The sequence below is a fragment of the Elephas maximus genome, chromosome X (genome assembly GCF_024166365.1).
Source record: "Elephas maximus indicus isolate mEleMax1 chromosome X, mEleMax1 primary haplotype, whole genome shotgun sequence".
Taxonomy (NCBI): Eukaryota; Metazoa; Chordata; class Mammalia; order Proboscidea; family Elephantidae; genus Elephas; species Elephas maximus.
This window is the reverse complement of record NC_064846.1, coordinates 54,044,412-54,068,076: the sequence shown is the minus strand read 5'-3', so window position 1 is coordinate 54,068,076 and position 23,665 is coordinate 54,044,412. Positions and strand designations below refer to the sequence as shown.

Here is a 23,665-nt window from a genome sequence, read left to right as displayed (position 1 = left end):
TTAAGGAATAATTGAGTTTGGATAGAGTGAAAACTGAATGAATTTCTCCTGTGCCATCTGAAATATGCATTTCTGGTATCTTCTAAATGTAAAATTTCCTCCTTTCTTTTCCTCTGGTAGATGGTTGGATAAATATTTATGTTCTTATGTTCTACTTTCATAGTTTGTTTTTGCGTTTATCATTATTGCGAAAAATTTGTATCATTTCAGCAATTCCTCCCAATAGACATACTATAATTTTCTACATTCCCGGCAATTTTCCATTAGTCTGATTAAGTTGATGCCTTGCACTTGAAGACAGGTGCCCTTGGCCCAAAGCAGAGATTTAGGAAACACTCTTGTCTTTGATTTAATCAGCAGCTTACTCAAATCATCTTAAGTGGAGACTTCAAAAAACGGCTTATCTTATTCATTTTATTTTATTGATAGCTTCTATTTCAGAGTGTTATTTTCTTATAACCATAAATTCTGGAGGCTAACAGCCTTCTATTTACATATTATATTTTATATACTTTAAAAATCTAGTTCTCTATCAGATTTTCTAGAATTTTGGACATTGTCAGTTTTTCTGGCACTCATTTCTAAATTTAGAGATTTCTTTTGCCCTTACAGTCTGCCTATATACATCTGCAGTGCTCTTTTGAAAATATAATTTATTTTTCTTGTGGTTGAGAATATACACAACAGGCTTTACACCAATTCAGCAATTTCTACACATACAATTCAGTGGCACTGATTACATTCCTTGAGTTGTGCAACCGTTCTCAGCTTCCTTCTCCACTTTGTTCCTCCCCATTAACATACACTCAGTGCCCCCTAAGTTTCCTATATAACCTTTCAAATTGCTGTTGTCAGTTGGATTCCATATAGATAGTTCTTAAAGGAGCTTAATGCTCAAGGCAGACATTCTTTACTAGTTAAGCTAAACTCCTCTTTGGTTTTAAGAAGACTCCAGGGGACATTTTTGGTTTAAGGTTTGAAGATTATCTCAGGGTAGTAGTTTCAGCGGTTCATCCAGCCTCTATAGCTTCAGGAAGTCTAGATACTATCGAGAGTTTACATTCTGTTCTACATTTTCCCCCTTTTGATCAGGATTCTGCTGCAGCAACTTTGACAATTTCTAAAATTAAGTGCAATATTCCTTTTTTCTCTAGCATTTTGAGGGTGGAACATCAAGGTACAATACTAACCACTTTTTGCCTGTGTGTTCAAAGGTCAGAAACTATATCAAGGAGCATAGCCCTCGCCAACGGCCTGCAAGAGAGGCCTGGAAGAGAAGCAACTTTAGTTGTGCAAGCACCAGTGGAGTGAGCGGTGCCAGTGCCAGTGCCAGCAGCAGCAGTGCCAGCATGGTCAGTTCTGCAAGCAGCAGTGGGTCCAGTGTTGGAAACTCTGCTTCAAACTCCAGTGCCAACATGAGTCGAGCACACAGTGACAGCAACCTGTCTGCAAGTGCAGCAGAGCGGATTCGGGATTCAAAAGTAAAACGTCTAATCAATACAAAGTTTTCCCTTTCGATATTAACATTAGTACTTCTTCATATCAATTTCTTGAGGAGTTAAAATGATCCTACTATCTAGATGCCTGTGGGTTTTGGTTTTAATTGAACAAGCAGGATGCTCTGCTGTTGAACAAAGCATTCTTGAAATGCTGTTTTGACCCACAAGAATATTGCATTCAATTTTATCTGATTTCTCTGTCTGTTTTAAGTGCGATAAATTGATGAAAATAATGAGTGATTCTCAAGATTGCAATATTGACTGCAACTCACTACTGAGCGAATCTCACTATGTTGCTGTCTATTAGCTCCTATGAGTGTTCTGTATGTCTTCTGTATTAAATGTTTTCTTAATGTGTTAATTAATCTTGATTGTTTCTTCTTAGCTAATTTAAAAATATAATAATGCTTTCTGTCATTTCTGTCTACTCTTTTCACAGTTGGAAATATTCTGTATAATATTGTTGGGCACTTAAGAAAAAAAGAAAGCTATAAATGCATATAGAATGGATCTGTGATGCTTAGCAGGAGGGTTCAGTTCTTGCAGTGTCAACAGAGTTTGGAGCCAAGTTAGAGATGATAAAAGGGATCTCTGTAACTCTTTGGGATCCCAGTGGTGACTTCAAGATACACAATGATTCCTTCCCTGGCTCTTACTGAAGCAGCAGAAACATAGCCAACTTTGTTGGTTGCCAAGGGATTTCTCTGGATATGTGGTCATTCCTTTTTGACATCACTTCACCAGTGACAGAGATTAGAGTACCCACTGGGTTCCTAGTGGGCTTTTAAATGGTATTAAGCTTTGCCAAATATGAAAACGGCAAGCTTTATCTACATTTGTATTCAATATTGTTCCCTAGTATTAATTGTGTATTTGCTATGCATGGACACTAAAAAAAAAAAATGTACCTTAATTTGATAAAAAGTCTTTGAAATGACGGGCTACTCCTAACTGGCCAGAATGTTTCAATCCTTCCCGATCAGAAGATTTACTGGTTAAACACCATAAAAATAATCTTGAAGAGTCATTTTCATGTCTAGTCAGTGGTTCACTTATTGGAACAGGGGATTGTGCTGCAGAGAAATTTGAACATCTCTTAAAATCCTGAAAATGTAGACTCTGATCCATAAAACCCTGTGTGGTAGATTTTCCAGAACTGAACCTTACTGATTTAGAAATTTTTTTATTTTGACAGAAGCGTTCCAAGCAGCGAAAGTTACAGCAGAAGGCCTTACGCAAGAGGCAGCTGAAAGAGCAGAGGCAGGCTCGGAAGGAGAGGCTCAGCGGGCTCTTCCTTAATGAAGAAGTGCTGTCCTTGAAAGTGACTGAGGAAGACCACGAAGCAGATGTAGATGTTTTGATGTAATAAGGGTGAATTTATCAGTGTTCTTAAGCATTATTCTATCCTTATTTGTTTACATGCATCTTGACCAAATTTTTGATTAGGGCTGTGCTGATGTACCATTAATAATTTAGGTCGGTGGTTCTCAGCGTGTGGTCTCCAGGTCAGCAGCACCAGGATCACCTGGGTACTGGTAAGAAATGCAGATTCTTAGCTCCACCCCAAACCTTGTGGGGAATGGGCCCAGCGTGGTGGTTTAACAAGTGTTCCAGGTGATTCTGATACACATTCTAATTTAAGAACCACTATTAGGTAAATATTTTGGCTGTTGAAACTGTGTAGTAGTTTAGTGGGCTTTTTTCAAAGACTAGTACTTTTACAATTTAGAACATTTCAAGGTACTGCTGACAAGTAATTTATGTCAGTATACATACATGTGTAGAGATCCTACGTAATTCAGTTCCCTTCTTAATGTTACAATTTCCTTTTGGTAGTATTAGTTTACTTTTTCCAAAGGGCCATAGCATGATTCTCAGTTCCTAGTGGAAACCTTTTTTCGAAGTGGGTAATATGGGTTGCTGTTTACAATAGTGCCTTCGTTGGTTTAGTTCTATTTTCATGTAGTATTAACTCAAAGGTATCAGAACAGGCCCTAGTGTTTTCTCCTGTTAGATTTGTTTTTGTGTTACATTTTATGTAAATTCAGAATTCTTTCTGTAAGTGATGACTACTGAGGAAATAATGTTATTAGTAGCCGCATTTTAGATTTGATGCTATGTGATTAATATTCAGTGGAGAAAGCAATCAGGCAAAACAACCCATTCTGTTTTTCCATGGCTTTCTGAAATTTTAGGCTGTAAAACTGTCTCAGGCAGAATTTTCTCTTAAGTTCTCCTAGTTGGCCTTTTTTTTTGTTGTTGTTCAGCACAGCTCTAATTTTAAAATATTTGGTGTAATAACAGCTCTGGCATGTGAACAAGTTCATATTCAAAAGTAACTGATAAAAACCCTTAAAATTCTGTTAAACTTCTCTATAAATTGCTGGAAATAGACCAAGCAGTAAGATATAGAAAACACTTGTTGGTTATTAATAGAACTCTAATTTTAAGTGTAAAAATCATGGCATTTCTTTAAATGTTTTCCTAGGGAGTTTGTTATAATGAGTATTAGAAATAGCGTGTATCCTTTTCTTCTACTAACATCTTTGAATGTTCACTTGGGTTAAAGATGGAAACTGATACTACTGACAATCAAGCTGCTTTCTGATTTTCCTAATTTTTTGTTTTTATTGTGGATAACCTTTTGGGGGGTGATAATGATTCTGTAGTAGGAGGAGTTGTAATCAGTATTTTTTTTTAACTCTAGAGCACAGAGGTTAATAGGATTTCAGCTTTTTCTTTACTTTTTGTTCTGTCAAGTAGCTCGTTAAGAAGAAGATTAAAAGCTAAATTCTCAATTCTCAGTTGATAGAAAAACTTCACTTACAATCATGTTTTTGAAATTTTGATTTCATCTTGGTTCTTTGAAAGCCAAATAATGGAAACTAAGGATAAAAATTAATGTTACAGCTTTGCTGAGGTCTGTGGTATGGTTGTAACATTTTGAAGACTACTAAATGCATATTTTAAAGTATTACTAAGGTAAAAGCATATATGTGTGTATAGCTTTCAGTTTGAGTAGTTCTTCTGACTTTGCCTCCTGCCCTGTTTGGTGCTCCTAACCAGCTTAGAGGGCCCAAAGAAAGTTTGGAGCTAGACTCCACAATACCCTGAGGAAGGATCATGTTTTCCCTTCCAAATACAGAAAGAGTAAATGGAGAGAAGAGTAAATTACCTACCTGCTCTTAGCAAAAGCAAAATCTCAGAGAATGATTGGTTAGTCTCTTTACCTACTCTTTAAGGAGAATAGGCCAGTTTTGAATACCATCCCCTGTTGCCGCCCGGTCAATTCCAACCCTGTAGCGACCCTATAGGACAGAGTGGAACTGTCCCATAGGGTTTCCAAGGAGTGGCTGGCTGATGGATTTGAACTGCGACCTTTTGGTTAGCAGTAGTAGCTCTTAACCATTGAGCCACCAGGGCTCCTTGGAACACCATAGAGTAGCATTTGTCTGTTGAATACTTGGAAGCAACTTACTTGCGTGACCAGTAGAAGAATATTCTGTACAGGCTTGTGATGTAATAAGACCAGTTCTTCTACTCTCTCACAACAATCATGTAGTCTTACTACCTTAGATTTAATTTCAGTCACTATTAAACAAGCTTACCAAAGGGCCACAAAACCCATGTTAAGTTTATAGAGGTTTGAGTGTTTGTAGACATGTGCCATGAGATTTTGTGTAAATCTCTATGCACTCTGTCTTTATGGTACTATAAATTAGAGACAGCCCATAAATTTGATTTGGAGGAGATTAAACATACTTCCTTCGATTAAAAGAAAAAAATTAAATGACTTGGGTTTGCTTATGATCCAAGAGGGAGATAGAAAAGTCTTTCTCCACTCCCCCTCCCCAATGCAGAAAAATACATAAACAAAAAACTCTTTTGTTCTTTGCTCTTGTGTTATACTTTTTTTGGTTTTCTTGCTCATGTAGTAGCTTTGAATTATCTCTTTGTTGGAATAAATAATACCTCTGAGTTCAATTTAAAACAAATCCAACTCACTGTTTTTCTTTTAAAATATAAATCCTAACTAACCATTCGAAAGTAAAAATAAAAAGCAAGACTTATTTGATCCAGTGTCAATTTTCATCTCTGGAGAATTGACACTGGAACAAATAAGTCTCGCCTTTAAAAATAAACCTTGTTAACTGAGGGCCTGATAAAGTCCTCACAGATTTATCCAGAAGCGTTTTATTAGAGATTTTGTAGTATTCTGTTCAGTACTCCCCACAGCTTTTAAAATTATGAACCTTGAGTTAAACAAAATGGCCTGTAGTTTTCTGTAGTTTTGCAAGTAAAAGTATGGCAACGCACTATAATGTGTAGTGGGGTGTAAAGGGTCAGTTCACTCTGTCTTAACAGGAACTCAGAGGAAAAGAACACTTTATTTTTTAATGAGACTTGTCTCATTTTTGGTTAGGCTATGAAAGTTTTGTCAAGTTCCTCAGTCCTTTGGGTAAAACAGACATTGCTGAATTCATCCCAGACTTCTAATTAAATGACTCTTTATAGATTGGGTGGACATCTCATTTTACTCAACTTTTAAAAGTGCTGAGTCCCCTTATAAAGAAAAAATTGCAGGAAACTACTGTATAAAGAAAGGTATCCTGATTCTGATGAGCTTTAAAAATTGTGAACTGTATCAAATGTCTTTGCATTTAAGCCAAAAAAGTTAGTCCACGACCAGTAAAGAAGTCTAGTTTATCTCCCGGTTCTCTAGCAGAGACTTTTGTTCGTGGCTTTCTCTGTATAGCCTCATGTGCCTTAAAGGTGAACTCTGTACTTTCTGTCAATATCAGGCTTTTCCAAACTCAAAAACAATCTAAATGTAATTTGTTTTATAAAACACCCATGGTCTTGGATACCAGTGAGCAAAGCCTTTAAATTGAGCCAATCAATGGTTATAGAATATAAAACTAAACAAAAACCTTCAGATCTTACAATTTCATTTGCATAATTTTACTTTTGGCCCAGCTAGGTCATTGCACATTGAAAGTGAGCTAAAGTATGCTTTAATGTATTCCCCACCCCCCCAAAAAAAGTCATAGGCAAGAAACTTTTTTAAACCAGATAACTTTTAGTACCTGGAAGAATAATTTTCAAGGTGTGGGCAAAAGCTTCTCCGAGAACAGAGATTATCTAGCAAGTTGGTTCTCTTGCCAACTTGAGGGGTTCTCTGCATTGATTTGTGTCATAGCTGGAACAATTCCCTCCCCACTTTCCCTTTAACAAATTACCTTTTAACACTTCTATCCTCAAGAAAAATGTCTGTCTGGAATCGGGAGGGGGTTACTTAAAGTTAGTTTATAGTTTGGAACAGTAGTATTCAAATAATAGTGTTCGCGTTGAGCACACTGACATTCAGCGTGTCTAAATTTAGAGGTAAATTTAATCCTTAAAGGAACTATTAGTTAGAAATTCAGTATTTGCGTGCACAGGCACTGTAGTAATTTTGGATTCATTTTAAGCCTGGCTTCTAATTTTATCTTTAAAATAAAATTATGCCAAGTGGGTGAGCACCGTCTGTGAGCTATTTGGACGTAGGCATCTCTGTCAGCAGAACATAACTCCTTAGAATGCTTAATTTTTATTCCTTTGGAAAGTAATTTACTTATTACAAAAGGCTTAGCAGGAATGCTGGAAGTTCTTCTAACTAGCTGTTAAGAGTAAGAAAGTCGCATGGTATAGCTAAAAAAAAAAAAAAAGATCTGTTAATTCATTAAAATGTTCTCCTTTTTTTTCCTAATATTAAAACTATTTGTTCTTAGCCCCTCCCCCAATTATATTTCAAATTAAGGTTCTTAATCTTTTAACCTAGATCACATGATGATACATTTTATTTTTATTTGACATTCATACTCAGAAAAACTGGTTTTTTTTTTTTTTGTTTTTTTCCTGAATTCAACGTGTGGTACTTTTTATTGTCAAATTGATTTATTATATCTTTGTGGTCAATGGAACCTGTGGAAATCTGTGTTCTTTTTTGTGGTGAGGGATGGGGTGGGAAAGGGGAAAATTGGTCTACTTGTGCATATACGTTTTGACTATTTAAAGGTAGTTGTAGAATTAATGTGTAGAAATGCCAAGTTAACACTTACTATTCTGAATTGTTCTAAGGAACAGTGGCCTGAAGCCATGACTTGTTTGGCGGAGCTGCTCGCTCCTTAATAGTAGCTGATCTCCTGGATTTAAGTTGAAACTTGGGTTAGATTATGTAGCTGAGGCTTTTAGGAACAGAGAAGACAATGTCTATTCCTTTAGTGGATCAATTTAATTTCTTATTTGGCTCTTCTATTTTAGGTATAAGTATTATCCATTCTGTATCTTCAGGTTGGAGATTTAATAGGACTGTCGTAAAAAGCTATTAAAGATAAACACAAGTATATGTAAAACATTTCACAGATGGTTAAAAATTTCAATTTTTTTTTTTAGTTACAAATGTTAGTTATGTAGCATCAATATCATAACCAAAGCAAGTAGGAAGCTGACTGGTTTGGAGAATCTTCAAGTAGTCTTAAATACTGTAATGTATCAGATTGTTAACCAGGATTTTTTTCCTGTATTTCTGCTAAATGTATTACTATATTAATGCACTTTGTATATATAACTGTCTTCTGTACATTCTGTACTTACTGCCGTGTATATAAAAGCTGTTTTTCTTGAAGCTGTGAGGGAATAACAATAGCTGTCACACAGTAGTTTGTATCTTGAGTTCCTTCTGTACTTGAAAGTAGTTTAGTAGTTAAATCTAAATGAGTATGTATGGTTGTAATTAAAACTGGCAATGTGGCAGAGCTGTGTTTTGAAACTGAATATCAGAATGAAAAGTGTTGTTTTGGTTATTCGGAGCTCTTGTAATATCATTTTTATTGTTTATTTTGATGTATCTTGAGTTTTAACAAACCCGACTGCTGCTTACTACCTTATATTTTGAAGTTAGCTACTTGTTGATGGTGCATCCCAGATCATTTATCAACAGAGAAGAATTGCTTTCTTTTTTTTTTTTCTTTGCTCACAGTTTCCTTACGGCTCCATCAACTTTTGTTTTGTGAAAGCCCCCAGTTTCCTAAATGTCATTGGCAATACTACCTTTTTTTCTGGAGAGATCAGATTCCTAGAGAGGTTAGCATTCATAGTAAGTAAAAATTAGGTCTAATTTTCATTGATAGAAAAATCAGATTTGTTTTTCTTACATATGGATCTAGAATTTTTAAGTTATAATTTTATAAAAGAAACATCCGTGAGCAGTTTTACTCATAGCTGTATATATACAGGAGCAATTAGCTTTTCAGCAGTACTTTTATCTCTTGCCACTAGAGGGGGGTCTGTGGTTGCTCTTTTTTTGGGGAAATTTTGTTGCTGCTTTTGTTTTTTTATTTCAGAGGTTGAAATAGACCTCATTCTCAAAATTCCTTTTGTGGTATTAAATGCTTTCATTTATTAGTGAAAGGTAAGTTCATTCAGCTTGTTTAATAAAGCCAGTCTTAGTCATGCTTTTCTGTATTCTTCAGTTTTTAATAAATGTGAGTTAGATATTAAGTGAAACATGTGAGTTGTGTGTGTTTTTTTCTCTTAGCTTTTACTCTAAAGCTGTGCTGTCCAGGATGGTAGCCACTAGCCACACGTGGCTATTTAAGTTAATTAAAATGAAATAAAATTTATAGTTTAATTCCTTAGTCACATTTGCAATCCCTCAAGTGCTCAATAGCCACATGTGGCTAGAGGCTACTGTATTGGAAAGTACAGGATATAGGACATTTCTGTCATCCCAACAAATTCTACAGGATAGTGCTGTTCTAGCGATTTGATAGTTTATGTAGTGACCATCATTATCTTACTGTTGAACAGCAAACAGTAGCTAAGAACTGCTGCCCAACTGTTGGTGACTGGCGTTAAAGAAAGAACAAGCTGTATTTCATTTCCTGCTTCCCTAAAGCCAGTACCAAAGTGGGGAAAAGGACCCCTGGTGGCACAGCAGTTCAGTGCTTGACTGCTTAAATCAAAAGGTTGGTGGTTTGAACCCACCCGGGAGCTCTGCGGGACAAAGACTGGCCATCTGCTCCCCTAAAGATTACAGCCTAGGAAATTTCATTTGACTATGAATAAGTTTTAGGAGCCCTGGTGGCTCATTGCTTAAGACCTCGGTTAACCAAAACGTCAGCAGTTTGAGTCCACCAGCCGCTCCTTGGAAACCCTGTGGGGCAGATCTACTCTGTCCTATAGGGGTCTCTACGAGTCGGAATCGACTTGATGGCAATGGCTTTTGGTTTTGGTTTTATGAATAAGGTTTACTGTTTGAATAATGTTGACAATTTGGTGCTAGTTTCTCAGTTTATTGGTACGGAATGCTGCCATTCAGCTTTTTGTGTTTGTCCTTCCTCTGTGATGCAAAAACAACTGTAAGTGACAATGCTAGGGTACAGAACTACATGTATACAGTTTTAAAGGCTCCATTCTAAAAACTATGCTTACAAATAAGTAGAAATGTGAATTTCAGAATCATTGCTCAGTGTTTGTTTATTCGTGTGATATGAGAGCCTTAATAGTTACTGTTACTTGAGCCTGATAATTTACCCGGTTGCCATCAATTTGGATTTCATGGTAAATGGGACGTTTGTGTTATATTGTCCATGTTTCTTAGTATTAGGTTGGTAAATACTAGATTTAGGTACAAAGTTATTTTTTATCTTAATGGGTAAATACTGTTTTTAACATTCTATTCATTTGGTCACCAGGATCCCATTATATGCTTTTTTTTTTCCTCTTAAAAACAGGAGATAATGGGATTTATGTACTTTCAGCTTGGTATTGTGAAAAATTTCAAGTAGAGATAACAGTAAAATGAGTCCTGATGTGCCTGTATCCAATGCAAATTTTATCTCACGGCCAGTTTTGTTTTGTCTACCACCCACCCACTCACCCCCATCTCTAATGATAATGAAGCTAACCCCAGATGACATATTTCATTTTTAAATATTTCAGTATGTTATTTTTAAAAGGACGCTCCTTTTCAATAAATAATTATGATACCCTCATCATACCCCCATAAATAAAAATACTTCTTTAATATCAAATATCCTGCCTGCTTATTTAGAATCAAAATCATAATCATTAGTCTTATTAATTTCAAAGTTACTCTGCATTTTGTTAGCACCAAGGTAGAATAATCATTTCTACTATTGCATAAATCCTGATGGTATCTCTTGAGCACATTTTCATTGAAAGTGAGATATGTATTGCTTTTAAATAAAAAAATTCCAATTGTTTTTCTTACTACTTTGTTGTTAAAATAGAATAATTTGGGTGGCAGGCAGGAGGGGGGAAGTAACTGTTCAAGGTAAAGTAAACCAGGTATTTGTCCTCCTTACCTCTGAGTCCAAGAATTTTCTTTTTTTAGTCCAAATTGGCCCATGTGGTAAAGATTTGAGCAGTATTTATAAAGAATTCTGCAAGGCGACGGGGGGGATATAAGGAAAAATAGGGATTCTTATTTTATTCCTTAGAAATGAGTTTTAAGAAATATTTTTAACAGATGAGACAGGTGGTTGGATTTTGTTTTGTATTTTAACTTAGCAAAGTTTATACTTTCCAAATAAACTGGAGAATTTGGGAACTGAAAGGGACTTTAGATAGAGATCGCTTAGGCTCAGTGATTCTTCAATTTTAGCACACATCAGAATCACTTGTAGGGCTTGTTAAAACACAGATAGCTGGGCCTGACCCCCAGTGTTTCTGATGCAGGAGGTCTGAGGTATCCCTGGGTGATGGAACAGTTATTGTACTCAACTGCTGACCAAAAGGTTGGAGGTTTGAGTTCACCCCAGGGACATCTTGGAAGAAAGGCCTGATGATCTACTTCTGAAATAGCCATTGAAAACCCTACAGTACAGTTCTACTCCGCACACATGGGGTCGCTAGGAGTTGGAATCAACTTGACGGCAACTGTTTTTTTTTTTTTTTTTTCATTTCTAACATGTTCCCTGAGGATGCTGATGCTGCCAGTCCACGAATACACTCTGGGAACCCCTGATCTAGTTCAATCCCGTTTTCTCCCTGCCTCCATTTTGCAAATGAGGAAATTTACACTGAGTGTAAAGTGAGTGAATTCTTTGCCGAAAACTAGTTAGTGACATAGCCAAATCTAAATTTTGAAGTGCCTTATTCACCATACCCAAGTCCAGTGCTTTTCCGGTTACGTTGTGCATTAGTTTCCTTCAGAGTGGTTTTCTCCAAAAGTTTCCTTTGGAGTAGCTACATTTTTGGATTTTCTTAGTAGTGGCAAATCTTCGTTTCCCTAGATCTGGAGTTCCTAACATGGAGTCTAGGGATTAAAATTGTTGGCAATTTTTTTGTATGTGTGCTGATGTGTTTTTCTAGGTAATGTTTCATATCTTTTTACCCAGTTCTCATATGGGTTTCCTCCGCACTAACGGCTAAGACTGTCCTGTTACAGCAGTTTTAGTTTTTGGACAAACCAAGTGTCATTTGGAGGTTGTCTGGTGGTTAAGGTGAATAATTTCCATCGAGTTGATCCTGACTCATAGTGACCCTATAGGACAGGGTAGAACTGCCTCATAGGGTTTCCAAGGCCATAATCTCTAGGGAAGCAGATTACCACATCTTTCTCCTGCAGAGCAGCTGGTGGGTTTGAACTGCCTACCTGCCGGGTTAGCAACCAAGCACTTTAACTGCTGTGTCATCAGGGCTACTTAAGGTGAGTGATAAAGCTAGAGGTTGCTGCGTTAGGTCAATGAAGTGTAGTTTTAAAAGTAATGAGACTAGTTTTCTTGTGTTGTCTAAAAACTGGCTTTGATGTATATTAAAAGAGCTACAGAAATATTTTGGGCAATGACAGCATCATTGGACTAGGTATATGGTGACATGGAATGGGGATGATATTAGTTTGGGTGTATTAGGTCTGGTTAACAGATTTAAAAGAGTCTTCAATACTTTATAATCATACTCTAGGGAAAAATCTTCCACAAAATTTTTAAAAAATGTCAGATTTCACAGAATTGTGCATCAAATCTGATATTAAAAAAACTAGATGGCAATCTGAAAATTCAAAAGAGATACTTTTTGATTTAATGATCATTAAACCAGTCTCTTTATTTTGCACATGAGAAGCTTGAGGCCAAGAGAGGTTGAGTGCTTCAACCAGGTCATAATAGTTGGATAGTGACAAACTAAGGACTAGAACCCAAGTCTTCCCAGCTCTAGTTCTAGTGCACTGTATCACACTGCTTTTTATGATGCTGCTACTCTTCACAGTGGTTTGTATGCTTGTCCAACTCACACCAAGAGATTGGAAGGAACAGCCTTAATTTAAGATTTTGATGTAGAGCACTGGCTCTCAAAGTGCGGTCCCAGGACCAAAAGCATTGGCCTTACCTGGGAATTCGCAAGGAGTGCCAATTCTCAGGCCTCACCCTAGACCTACTGAATGAGAAACTGAGGTGGAGCTCAGCAATCTGTGTTTTAACAAGCCCTCCTGGTGACCCTGATGCCCTCTCAAATTTGAGAACCATTGTATAAGACGATTCTGTACTCTGCACATCAGAATCACCTGGGGAAACGTTTAGAAAATACTGGGACCTGCTCTCCTCGCTCACTAACCCATCCTGACCAATTCAGTTAGAATCTCACAGGTGGGACCTGGACATTCAATGTTTTGTAATAAACATTTTATTTTGTATTAACTATAGACTAACAGAAGAAAAGTTGCAAAGATAGTTCAGAGAATTCTGGTATATCCCTCACCCAGTTTCCTGTAATGTTAATACCTTAAACAACTATGGTACGTTTATCAAAACTAAGGAATTAACATTGGTTCATTACTATTGACTAGAGACTTAATTTCATCACTATGAGTCGGAATCGACTCGACAGCACTGGGTTTTTTGATTAGAGACTTATTTTAGATTTCACTGGTTTTTTCCACTAATGTCCTTTTTCTATTCCAGGATCCAATCTACAATCACATATTGCGTTCGATTGTCATATCTCCTTAGCCTCCTTTGGGGACAGTTTCTCAGCTTTTCCTTGTTTTTCATGGTCTTGAGTGATATGAGGACAGATATTGACAGATACTTTGTGGAATGCCCCTCAATTTGAGTTCATCTGGTATTTTTTATCATGGTTAGGCTGCAGTTATGGGTGTTGTATAGGATTGCTACAAAGGTGACTTGCCGTTCTCATCACGTTATATAGAAGGGTACATACATGACTTATCATTAGCAATGCTAACTTTAATCATCTGGCTAAGGTAGTGTTTGCTAGTTTTTTCCCTTTCCATACTCTGTTCTTTGGAAGTAAGTTAGTCCAGCCCACTCAGTCCAATCCTTGAGAGAGGGGAGACATTTAGCTCCACCACCTGGATGGTGGAGTGTCTGCATATATTATTTGGAATTCTTCTATACAAGAGATTTGTCTCTTCTCCGCCATTTATTTATTTATTCAATCATTTATATCAGTATGGGTTCATGAATATTTATATTTTAGAAAAAAAATCTAATGGTATGTTATTTATTTTTTTGCTTAAAAATTTCCAGCTTTGGGCATCAAGAACTCTTAAAAGTCGGCTCCAATGTCCCTTTGACCTGACCCCATCTTTTTGTATTCTGAGCACTTCCTTACTTTCCGGCACTACAAGATGGCCCAGCCGTACAGTCAGCATTTCTCCAAGGAGCTGGGTGCTCCTTTTGAAAGCTCCTCGGGTCATTCTAACGCAGAATAATTGTGGGAACCACTGATACTGAACACCAAAAAAACCAAACCCACTGCAATGGAGTCGATTCCAACTCATAGTGACTCTATAGGACAGACTAGAACTGCCCCATGGAGTTTCCAAGGAGTGCCTGGTGGATTCAAACTGCCAACCTTTTGGTTAGCAGCCATAGCTCTTAACCACTACGCCACCAGGGTTTGCACTGATACTGAGGGTGAACCATACTCTGTAAATCTCCGAATGCCATGATCAGACCAAATCTTTTATTGCATCCTCAACAAAATTTGTCATCTTTGATTCATTCCTCCTCCTCCTTTACCTTTCGTGTTCAATCTTCTCACCAAGGCTATTTGCTCCACCTCAGTGTCTAGAGGAGCACTTCTTGAACTTTAATGTGCATAGGAATCACCTGGAGATCTTGTTAACATGCAAATTCTGATTCAGTAGGTCTGGGATAGGGCCCAAGATTCCGTATTTCTAGCAAGTATCCAGGTGATATGAATGTTTTTGATCTATGAACCACATCTTGAATAGCAAGGGTCATAACAAAGTCCGGACAATTTTAGGTTATTTCAAGAGCCACCCTAGTCTGCCTGAGCCCAGCCTATTTTTCCAGCTTCATCTTTCATACGTTCTGTCATTTATCCTACACTCAAATTAACCAGTCTACTTACCATTTGTTGTAGGCAGCTTCTGACATGGCCCTTAAGGATTCCCACTTCCTGGTATTCATACCTTTGTGCAATCACCTCCCCTTCAGTGTGGACCAGACCTGGTGACTTGCTTCTAACAATTAGAATACAGCAAAAGTGATGGAATGTCACTTCCATGTTTAGGTTACACAATACTGTTCTGAACTTGCATGTACTGTCTTCTCTTGCCGGCATGCTCTTCTTGTCCTCTCTATTGCTCACTCTGAGAAATGAGCCGCTGTGTTCTTAGATGCTCTGTGAAGAGGCCCACATGGCAAGGACCCGAGGGAGGCTTCTGGCCAGCAGCTCGTGAGGAACTGAAGCCTTGGTACAACAGCCCTCGAGGAACTGAATCCTGCCAACAATCAGGCGAGTAAGCTAGGATCCTTCCTAACAGAGCCTTGAGATGACTGCAGCCTTGTGAGATACTCTAAGCTGGAAGATTCCTGGTCCACAGAAAGTGTGAGATAATAAATGTGTGTTGTTTTAAGCTGCTAAATTTTGGGTAATTTGTTGTGCAGCAGTAGATAACTAACATATCATTTGCTAAATATACAGTAAAATGACTCCCCGAATTTCCTGTGGCATTCTCATCGTGCAAAGCAAAACTCAGATGCTGCTTCCTCATTCATTTGTTCAGCAATATTTGTTGAATTCCTCCTATACGCTAGGTATTGTGTTAAGCACAGTGGTAAATAAAAACAGGCACAGGTTCTACCCTCACGCAACTGACATTACTCTGCTGTGGTTTTCAGAGTTTCACAAAAGGGGGAACTGAGATGTATTTCCTAAAAGGAAGGGTTTTTTTTAATTGTTGTTGAAAATGTACACTAATTTAACAATTTCTACCTGTATAATTCAGTGGCATTGATTACATTCTTTGAATTGTGCAACCAATCTCACCCTCCTTTCTGAGTTATTACTCCCCCATTAACATAAACTCACTGCCCCCCAACCTTCCTATCTAACCTTTCAAGTTGCTATTGTCTGTTTGACCCCATATAGATCTTTGAAAGAGCACAATGCTCAAGGCAGACATTATTAATTAAGCTAAATGCAGTGGTTAAGAGCTCAGCTGCTCACCAAAAGGTCGGCAGTTCAAATCTACCAGATGCTCCTTGGAAACCCTGTGGGGGCAGTTCTCCTCAGTCCTATAGGGTCATTATGAGTTGGAATCAACTCGACAGCAATGGATTTGGTTTTTTGGTATTGTTTGGTTTATAGAAGACTTCCAGGGTTATTTTTGGTTTAAGGTTTAAAGATTATCTCAGCAATTGTTTTGGGGCTCAATGGATACAGAAAATCTGGGTTCCATTAGAATTTGAAATTCTGTTCTACATTTTCTCCCCTTTTGATAAAAATGTTCAGTAATAGTAGCTGGGCACCATCCAGTTCTTTCGGTGTCATGGCAAAGGAAGCAATTGCTCATGGAGGCAATTACCCATGCAATAAAGGAAAACTTTTTAACACCAAGAAAGTAGGAAGGAAATAATCTAAAGATGAAGCTTTATAAAAATTTTTCCACATTGTCATTTTCTCATTTTGCTACACACTAGTGAAAACTTCATCATGGACTGGCATAAGCAGCACACAGGGCTTCCAGAGCTCCTGGTTGTAGTGCATTTGAAAAAAGGCGACCATAGTTGTTCCCACTTAGAGTATTTCTTCTTAGTACTACTAGCATGTTTATTGTACCTTTATTTAGCTTGTGTGCCATTCTGCATTACAGTTTAAATTCTTGCTAGATGCCGTCAAGTCAATTCTGACTCAGCAACCCTATGTACAACAGAATGAAACACTGCCTGGTCCTGTACCATTCTCACAATTGTTGCTCTGGTTGAGCCCATTGTTGAAGCCACTGTGTCAATCCATCTCATTGAGGGTATTCCTCTTTTTCACTAACCCTCTACTTTATCATGCATGATGTCTTTCTCTAGGAACTGGTCCCTCCTGATAACGTCCAGGGTACATGAGACGAAGTCTTGCCATCCTCGATTCTAAGGAGCATTCTGGCTGTACATCTTCCAAGACAGATTTGTTCTTTCTTCTGATAGTCCATGATATATTCAATATTCTTCATCAACACCATAATTCAAAGGCATCAATTCTTATTTAGTCTCGCTTATTCATTGTCCACCTTTCACACGCATATGAGGTGATTGAAAACATCATGGCTTGGGTCAGGCACATCTTAGTCCCCAAAGTGACGTCTTTGCTTTCAACACTTGACAGAAGTCTTTTACAGCAGATTTACCCACTGCAATGCGTCTTTTGATTTCTTGACTGCTGCTTCCATGGCTGTTGATTGTGGATCCAAGTAAAATGAAATCCTTGACAACTTTAGTCTTTTCTCCATTTATCATGATGTTTCTTACTGGTCCAGCTGTGAGGATTTGGGTTTTCTTTATGTTGAGGTTCCATCCATACTGAAGGCTGTAGTCCTTGATATCATCAGTAGGTGCTTCACGCCCTCTTTGCTTTCAGCAAGCAAGGTTGTGTCATCTGCATATCTCAGGTTGTTAATGAGCCTTGCTCCAATCCTGATGCCCTGTTTTTCATATAGCCCAGCTTCTCAGATTATTTGCTAAGCATACAGATTGAATAAACATGATGAAAGGATACAACCCTGACGCACACCTTTCTTGACTTTAAACCACGCAGTATCCCCTTTTCCTGTTTGAACGGCTGCCTCTTGGTCTAAGTACAGATTCCACAGGAGCACAATTAAGTGTTCTGGAATTCCCATTCTTCACAATTTAATCCGTGATTTGTTATGATCCACATGGTCAAATGCCATTGCATAGTCAATAAAACACAGGTAAACATCTTTCTGGTATTCTCTGCTTTCAGCCAGGATCCATCTGACATCAGCAATGATATCCCTTGTTCCACGTCCTCTTCTAAATCTTGCTTGAATTGCTGGTGGTTCCCTGTTGATGTACTGCTGCAACTGCTTTTGAATGATCTTCAGCAAAATTTTACTTGTGTGTGATACTAATGATATTGTTTGATCATTTCCATGTTCTGTTGGATCACCTTTCTTTGAAATGTTACAAATATGGATCTCTTCCAGTCGGTTGGCCAGGTAGCTGTCTTCCAAACTTCTTGGCATAGATGATTGAGAACTTCCAGCACTGCATCTGTTTTTGAAACAGCTCAACTGGTATTCCGTCAATTCCTGGAGCCTTGTTTTTTGCCAAAGCCTTCAGTGCAGCTTGGACCTCTTCCTTCAGTACCATTGGTTCTTGATCATATGCTACTCCCTGAAATGGTTGAATGCTGACTGATTCTTTTTAGTACAGTGACTCTGTATTCCTTCCATCTCCATTTGATGCTTCCTGTGTCATTTAATATTTTTGCCATAGAATCTTCAATATTGCAACTAAGGCTTGAATTTTTTCTTCAGCTCTTTCACCTTGAAAAATTGATTACATACATGTCATTACAGTGACATTGATTACATTTTTCAAGTTGTGCAGCCATTCTCACTATCCTTTATCAGATTATCCCACCACCATTAACATAAACTTACTGCCCTCTAAGCTTCTCGTGTAAACTTTTGAGTTGCTGTTGTCAATTTAATCTCACATAAAAAAAAAGAAAAAAAATTGTTAAATTGTTGTCAATTTAATCTCAGATAATTTTTTTATTGTGCTTTAAGTGAAAGTTTACAGCTCAGGTTAGTTTCTCATACAAAAATTTATGCACACATAGTTACGTGACCCTAGTTGTAATCCCTATAATGTGACAACACACTCTTCCTTTTGTGAACAGTGCTGTAATGAACATGGGTGTGCATATATCTATTCGCATGACAGCTCTTAGGATATATTCAAAGGAGTGGGATTGCAGAATCCTATGGTACTTCTATTTCTAGCTTTTTAAGGAAGTGCCAAATCGATTTCCAAAGTGGCTGTACCATTTTACATTCCCACAAGCAGGGTGTAAGTGTTCCAGTCTCTCCACAACCTCTCCAACATTTATTATTTTGTGTTTTTTGGATTAATGCCAGCCTTGTTAGAGTGAGATGGTATCTCATTGTTGTTTTGATTTGCATTTCACTAATGGCTAATGATGGTAAGCATTTCCTCATGTATCTGTTAGCTACCTGAATGTCTTCTTTAGTGAAGTGCCTGTTCATATACTTAACCATTTTTTTAAATAATTTTTACTGTGCTTTAAGTGAAAGTTTACAAATCAAGTCAGTCTCTCAAACAAAACCCCAAATACACCTTGCTACACACTCCCAAATAGTCTCCCCCTAATGAGACAGCCTGCTCTCTCCCTCCACTCTCTCTTTTTGTGTCCTTTTCGCCAGCTTCTAACCCCCTCCACCCTCTCATCTCCCCTCCAGGCAGGAGATGCCAACATAGTCTCAAGTGTCCACCTGATCCAAGAAGCTCACTCATCACCAGCATCCCTCTCCAACCCATTGTCCAGTCCAATCCATGTCTGAAGAGTTCTTAACCATTTTTTAATTGGGTTGTTTGTCTTTTTGTTGTTGAAGTTTTGCAGTATCTTGTAGATTTCAGAGATTAGACCTTTATTAGATATGTCGTAGCCAAAAATTTTTTCCCAGTCTGTAGGTTCTCTTTTTACTCTTTTGGTGAAGTCTTTGGATGAGTATAAGCTTTTAGGAGCTCCCAGTTATCTAGTGTCTCTTCTGGTGTTTGTGCATTTTTAGTTATGTTTCGTATTCTGTTCATGCCATGTTTTAGAGCCCCTAGCATTGTCCCTATTTTTTCTTCCATGATCTTTATCATTTTAGATTTTATATTTATGTCTTTGATCCCTTTGAGTTAGGTTTTCTACATGGTGTGAGATATGGGTCTTGTCTCATTTTTTTGCTGATGGATATCCAGCACCATTTGTTAAAAAGACTATCTTTTCCCCAATTAACTGACACTGGGCCTTTGTCAAATATCAGCTGCTCATATGTGGATGGATTTATATCTGGGTTCTCAATTCTGTTCCACTGGTCTATGTGCCTGTTGTTGTACCAGTACCAGGCTGTTTTGACTACTGTGGCTGTATAATAGGTTCTGAAATCAGGTAGAGCGAGGCCTCCTATTTTGTTCTTCTTTTTCAGTAATGCTTTACTTACCCGAGGCCTCTTCCCTTTCTATATGAAGTTGGTGATTTGTTTCTCTATCCCATTAAAAAATGTCATTTGAATTTGGATTGGGATTACATTGTATCTGTACATTGCTTTGGGTAGAATTGACATTTTCACAGTGTTGAGTCTTCCTATCCACGAACAAGGTAAGTACTTTATCTTCTTGGGGGCTATTTTAAATGGTATTGATTTGGTGATTTCCTCTTCAAAATTCTCTTTGTTGATGTAGAGGAATCCAACTGATTTTTGTATATTTATCTTGTATCTTGATGCCTTGCTGAAATCTTCTATTAGTTCCAGTGGTTTTCTTGTGGATTCTTTGGGGTTTTCTGTGTATAAGAGCATGTCATCTGCAAATAGGGATACTTTTACTTCTTCCTTACGCCCTTTATTTCCTTATCTAGCCTAATTGCTCTGGCTAGGACCTCCAGCACAATGTTGAATAAGGGTGGTGATAAAGAGCATCCTTGTCTGGTTCCCGTTCTCAAAGGAAATGCTTTCAGACTCTGTCCATTTAGGATAATGTTGGCTATTGGCTTTGTATAAATGTCCTTTATTATGTCGAGGCATGTCCCTTCTATTTCTATTTTGCTGAGAGTTTTTATGGTGAATGGGTGTTGGACTTTGTTTGAAGGCCTCTTCTGTATCAATTGATAAGATCATGTTGTTCTTGTCTGTTGTTTTATTTATGTGGTGGATTACATTAATTGTTTTTCTAATGTTGAGCCATCACTGCATACCTGGTATGAATCCCACTTGGTCATGGTGAATTATTTTTTTGATATGTTGTTGAATTCTATTGGCTGGAATTTTGTTGAGGATTTTTGCGTCTATGTTCATGAGGGATATAGGTCTGTAATTTTTTTTTTTTTTTTTTGTGGTGCCTTTACCTGGCTTTGGTATCAGGGTTATGCTGGCTTCATCGTATGAGTTTGGGAGTATCCCATCGTTTTCTATGCTCTGAAATACCTTTAGTTGTAGTAGTGTTAACTTGTCTCTGAAAGTTTGGTAGAGTTCTCCTGTGAAGCCCTCAGGGCCAGGGCTTTTTTTTGTGGGGGGGGGGGAGTTTTTAAATTACCTTTTCAATCTCTTCTTTTGTTATAGGTTTATTTAGTTGTTCTACCTCTGTTTGTGTTAGTTTAGGTAGGTAGAGTGTTCCTAGAAATTTGTCCATTTCCTCTAGGTTTTCAAATTTTTTGGAGTACAGTTTTTCATAGTATTCTGTTATGATTCTTTTAATTTTAGTTGGGTCTGTTGTGATATCGCCCATCTCATTTCTTCTTTGGGTTATTTGCTTCCTCTCTTGTTTTTCTTTTGTCAGTTTGGCCAATGGTTTATTGATTTGTTATCTTTTCAAGGAACCAGCTTTGGTCTTATTAACTCTTTCAATTGTTTTTCTGTTCTCTATTTCATTTAATTCTGCTCTGATTTATATTATTTGCTTTCTTCTGGTGCCCAAGGGCTTCTTTCGCTGCTCTCTTTTTATTTGTTTGAGTTGTAGGGTTAATGTGTTGATTTTGGCCCTATGTTCCTTTTGGATGTGTGCATTTATTGGTATGAATTGACCTTTGAGCAGTGTGTTTGCTGTGTCTCAAAGGTTCTGGTAGGATGTATTTTCTTCTCATTTGATTCTGTGAGTTTCTTTATTTTGTCCTTAATTTCTTCTATAACTCAGTAGTTTCTGAGCAAGGTGTTGTTCGGTTTCCATGTATTTGATTTTTTCCCGTACTTTTTCTGTTATTGATTTCTTCTTTTATGGCTTTATGGTCAGAGAAGATGCTAAAGAATATGGAATGCTTCACGAATTTGCACATCATCCTGCTGTAAGCACCATGCTAATTTTCTCTGTATTGTTCCGGTTTTAGTATATGTGCTGCTGAAGCAAGCACCCAAATAGATAAATTCTTTAAAAGAGCATAATGCTCGAGATAGACATACTTTACTAACTAAGCTATTGTTTGATTCAAAGACAATTTCAGGGATAGTTTTGGTTTGAGGTTTAAGGTTAAAGATTATCCCAGGGCAATAGTTTTGGAGGTTCATCTAACCTTGTTGACTCCAGAAATTGTGGATTCCACTGAGAATTCAAAGATCTGTTCCATGTTTTCCCCCCTTTTGATCAAGATTCTGCCATAGAATCTTTGATCAAAATGTTCAATAATGGTAGCTGGCCACCATACTATTCTTCCAGTCTCATGGCTTAAGAAGCAGTTGTTCATGAAGGCAGCCATTCACACATTCCATTTCGTCCTCTGACTCCTAATTCTGCTTCTTCCTTTGCTGCTCCAGGTGAATAGAGACTAATTGTAGCTTGGATTGGTGCTTGAAAGCTTTTAAGATCCCAGGCAGTAGTCAATGAACTAGAAGGTAGAATAGAAGTACTGAAAAGCAATATTAGGCTAATTGACTGGAATGTCCCATGCAATCACGACCCTAAATTTCCAACCCAAGAAAAAAAATCCCATGCTTTTGAAAACTTCCAGGGATAAGTGGTATGAAAGCTTCAGTGCAGGGCTCACTGAGAAGAGGAGAGCCTGCACAACTACCCCCAAACTTTTCATTGGGACTTCAAAAATCTACACCCTAGGAATAATGAGAAACCAGAAATAGAGTGATTCTTGAAGGGATCGAAGGCAAGCTTTCAGTAATCTCAGCCCTTGAAAATGAATTAATATAGTCTCAGATTGCCAGGGACTCTAGCCACTTGCAAGAAGGCTCTCAGAATAAGGTAAGGTAACAGACACTTGGAAGCTGAACAATACCCTGCTCAACCAATATTTACTGAGCGGCTACTCACCGGGGATAGAGCAATGAGCAAGGCAGATAAGACTTGACTCCTTTCCTGGGGCTTACATTCTAGGAGAGAAGGAAGAAGAGTGAGAGAGAGAGAGAGAGAGAGAAAGGCAAATAGGGTGATTTTAAATGAAATAATGTGATGGAGAGTGATTGGTGAGTTGGCCACTTAAGACTAGAGAAGACTTCTCTGAGGAGGAGAAATTTAAGCTTTGTCTTGAAAGACAAGATTAGGCAGCAGTCATGCATTCCTGGCAAAGTGATCTGTTAGGGCAAGACAGCATGAAACACAGTACTGCATATAAAACAGGCGCTTTACAGAGTTCTGTTGAACACTAAGGATGGCTGCCTATTACCATTGCTTTTCAAATTAAAATGTGATTACTCTTCCTCTAGGCAAAATAGTTCATGATTAAAAAAAATTCCTTCTCATGCAAACACTGTAATTGATCACACTAGATGTAACTAAATGCCCACAGAGACAAGAGGAGGAAGAACTGCTAAGGCCACCAAATAGATGTGGCTGGCCACCAGCCACTTCCATTAGTTTTGTTAATCAAACTTGTGGCCTTGCCAAGGTCCAGTGGGACTCCTGGAGGCACAAGCTTATCCATAGAGAACTTGACAAAAACCAAACCCAGTGCCGTCGGCACCCAAATCCTAGGCCAGGGGCTTCAGGCTGAGCAATGAGGCTACTCAGCAGCACCAGTGGCATGTCTTAAGAGCGATTCCTACGATTATCCTTTATTTCCTCTATGTCCCCATATGTCAGTAGCTCCCCCTTCTTTCCACCAGTCTGCCACAAGACTGAAAATCTATCCTAGGTCATTTTTTT

The 23,665-nt window shown here is 37.9% G+C and overlaps 1 protein-coding gene and 1 non-coding gene across 2 annotated transcripts in view; one reads left to right on the top strand and one right to left on the bottom strand.

The window, feature by feature from the left end:
• The window catches only part of FAM199X (family with sequence similarity 199, X-linked), a 30,449-nt gene extending 21,409 nt beyond the window's left edge, over window positions 1-9,040 (top strand). The window contains exons 5-6 of the mRNA XM_049871630.1: window positions 1,215-1,481; window positions 2,695-9,040. Coding sequence (XP_049727587.1) covers window positions 1,215-1,481; window positions 2,695-2,865 — 438 coding nt within the window. The 3' untranslated portion in view covers window positions 2,866-9,040. The remainder of the gene's footprint in view (window positions 1-1,214; window positions 1,482-2,694) is intronic.
• A 12,779-nt stretch (window positions 9,041-21,819) lies between these two features.
• LOC126069814 (U6 spliceosomal RNA) lies at window positions 21,820-21,926 on the bottom strand. Its single transcript, XR_007516081.1, has one exon. It is a non-coding gene; the product is annotated as a U6 spliceosomal RNA (small nuclear RNA).
• Between the last annotated feature and the right edge of the window lie 1,739 nt (window positions 21,927-23,665).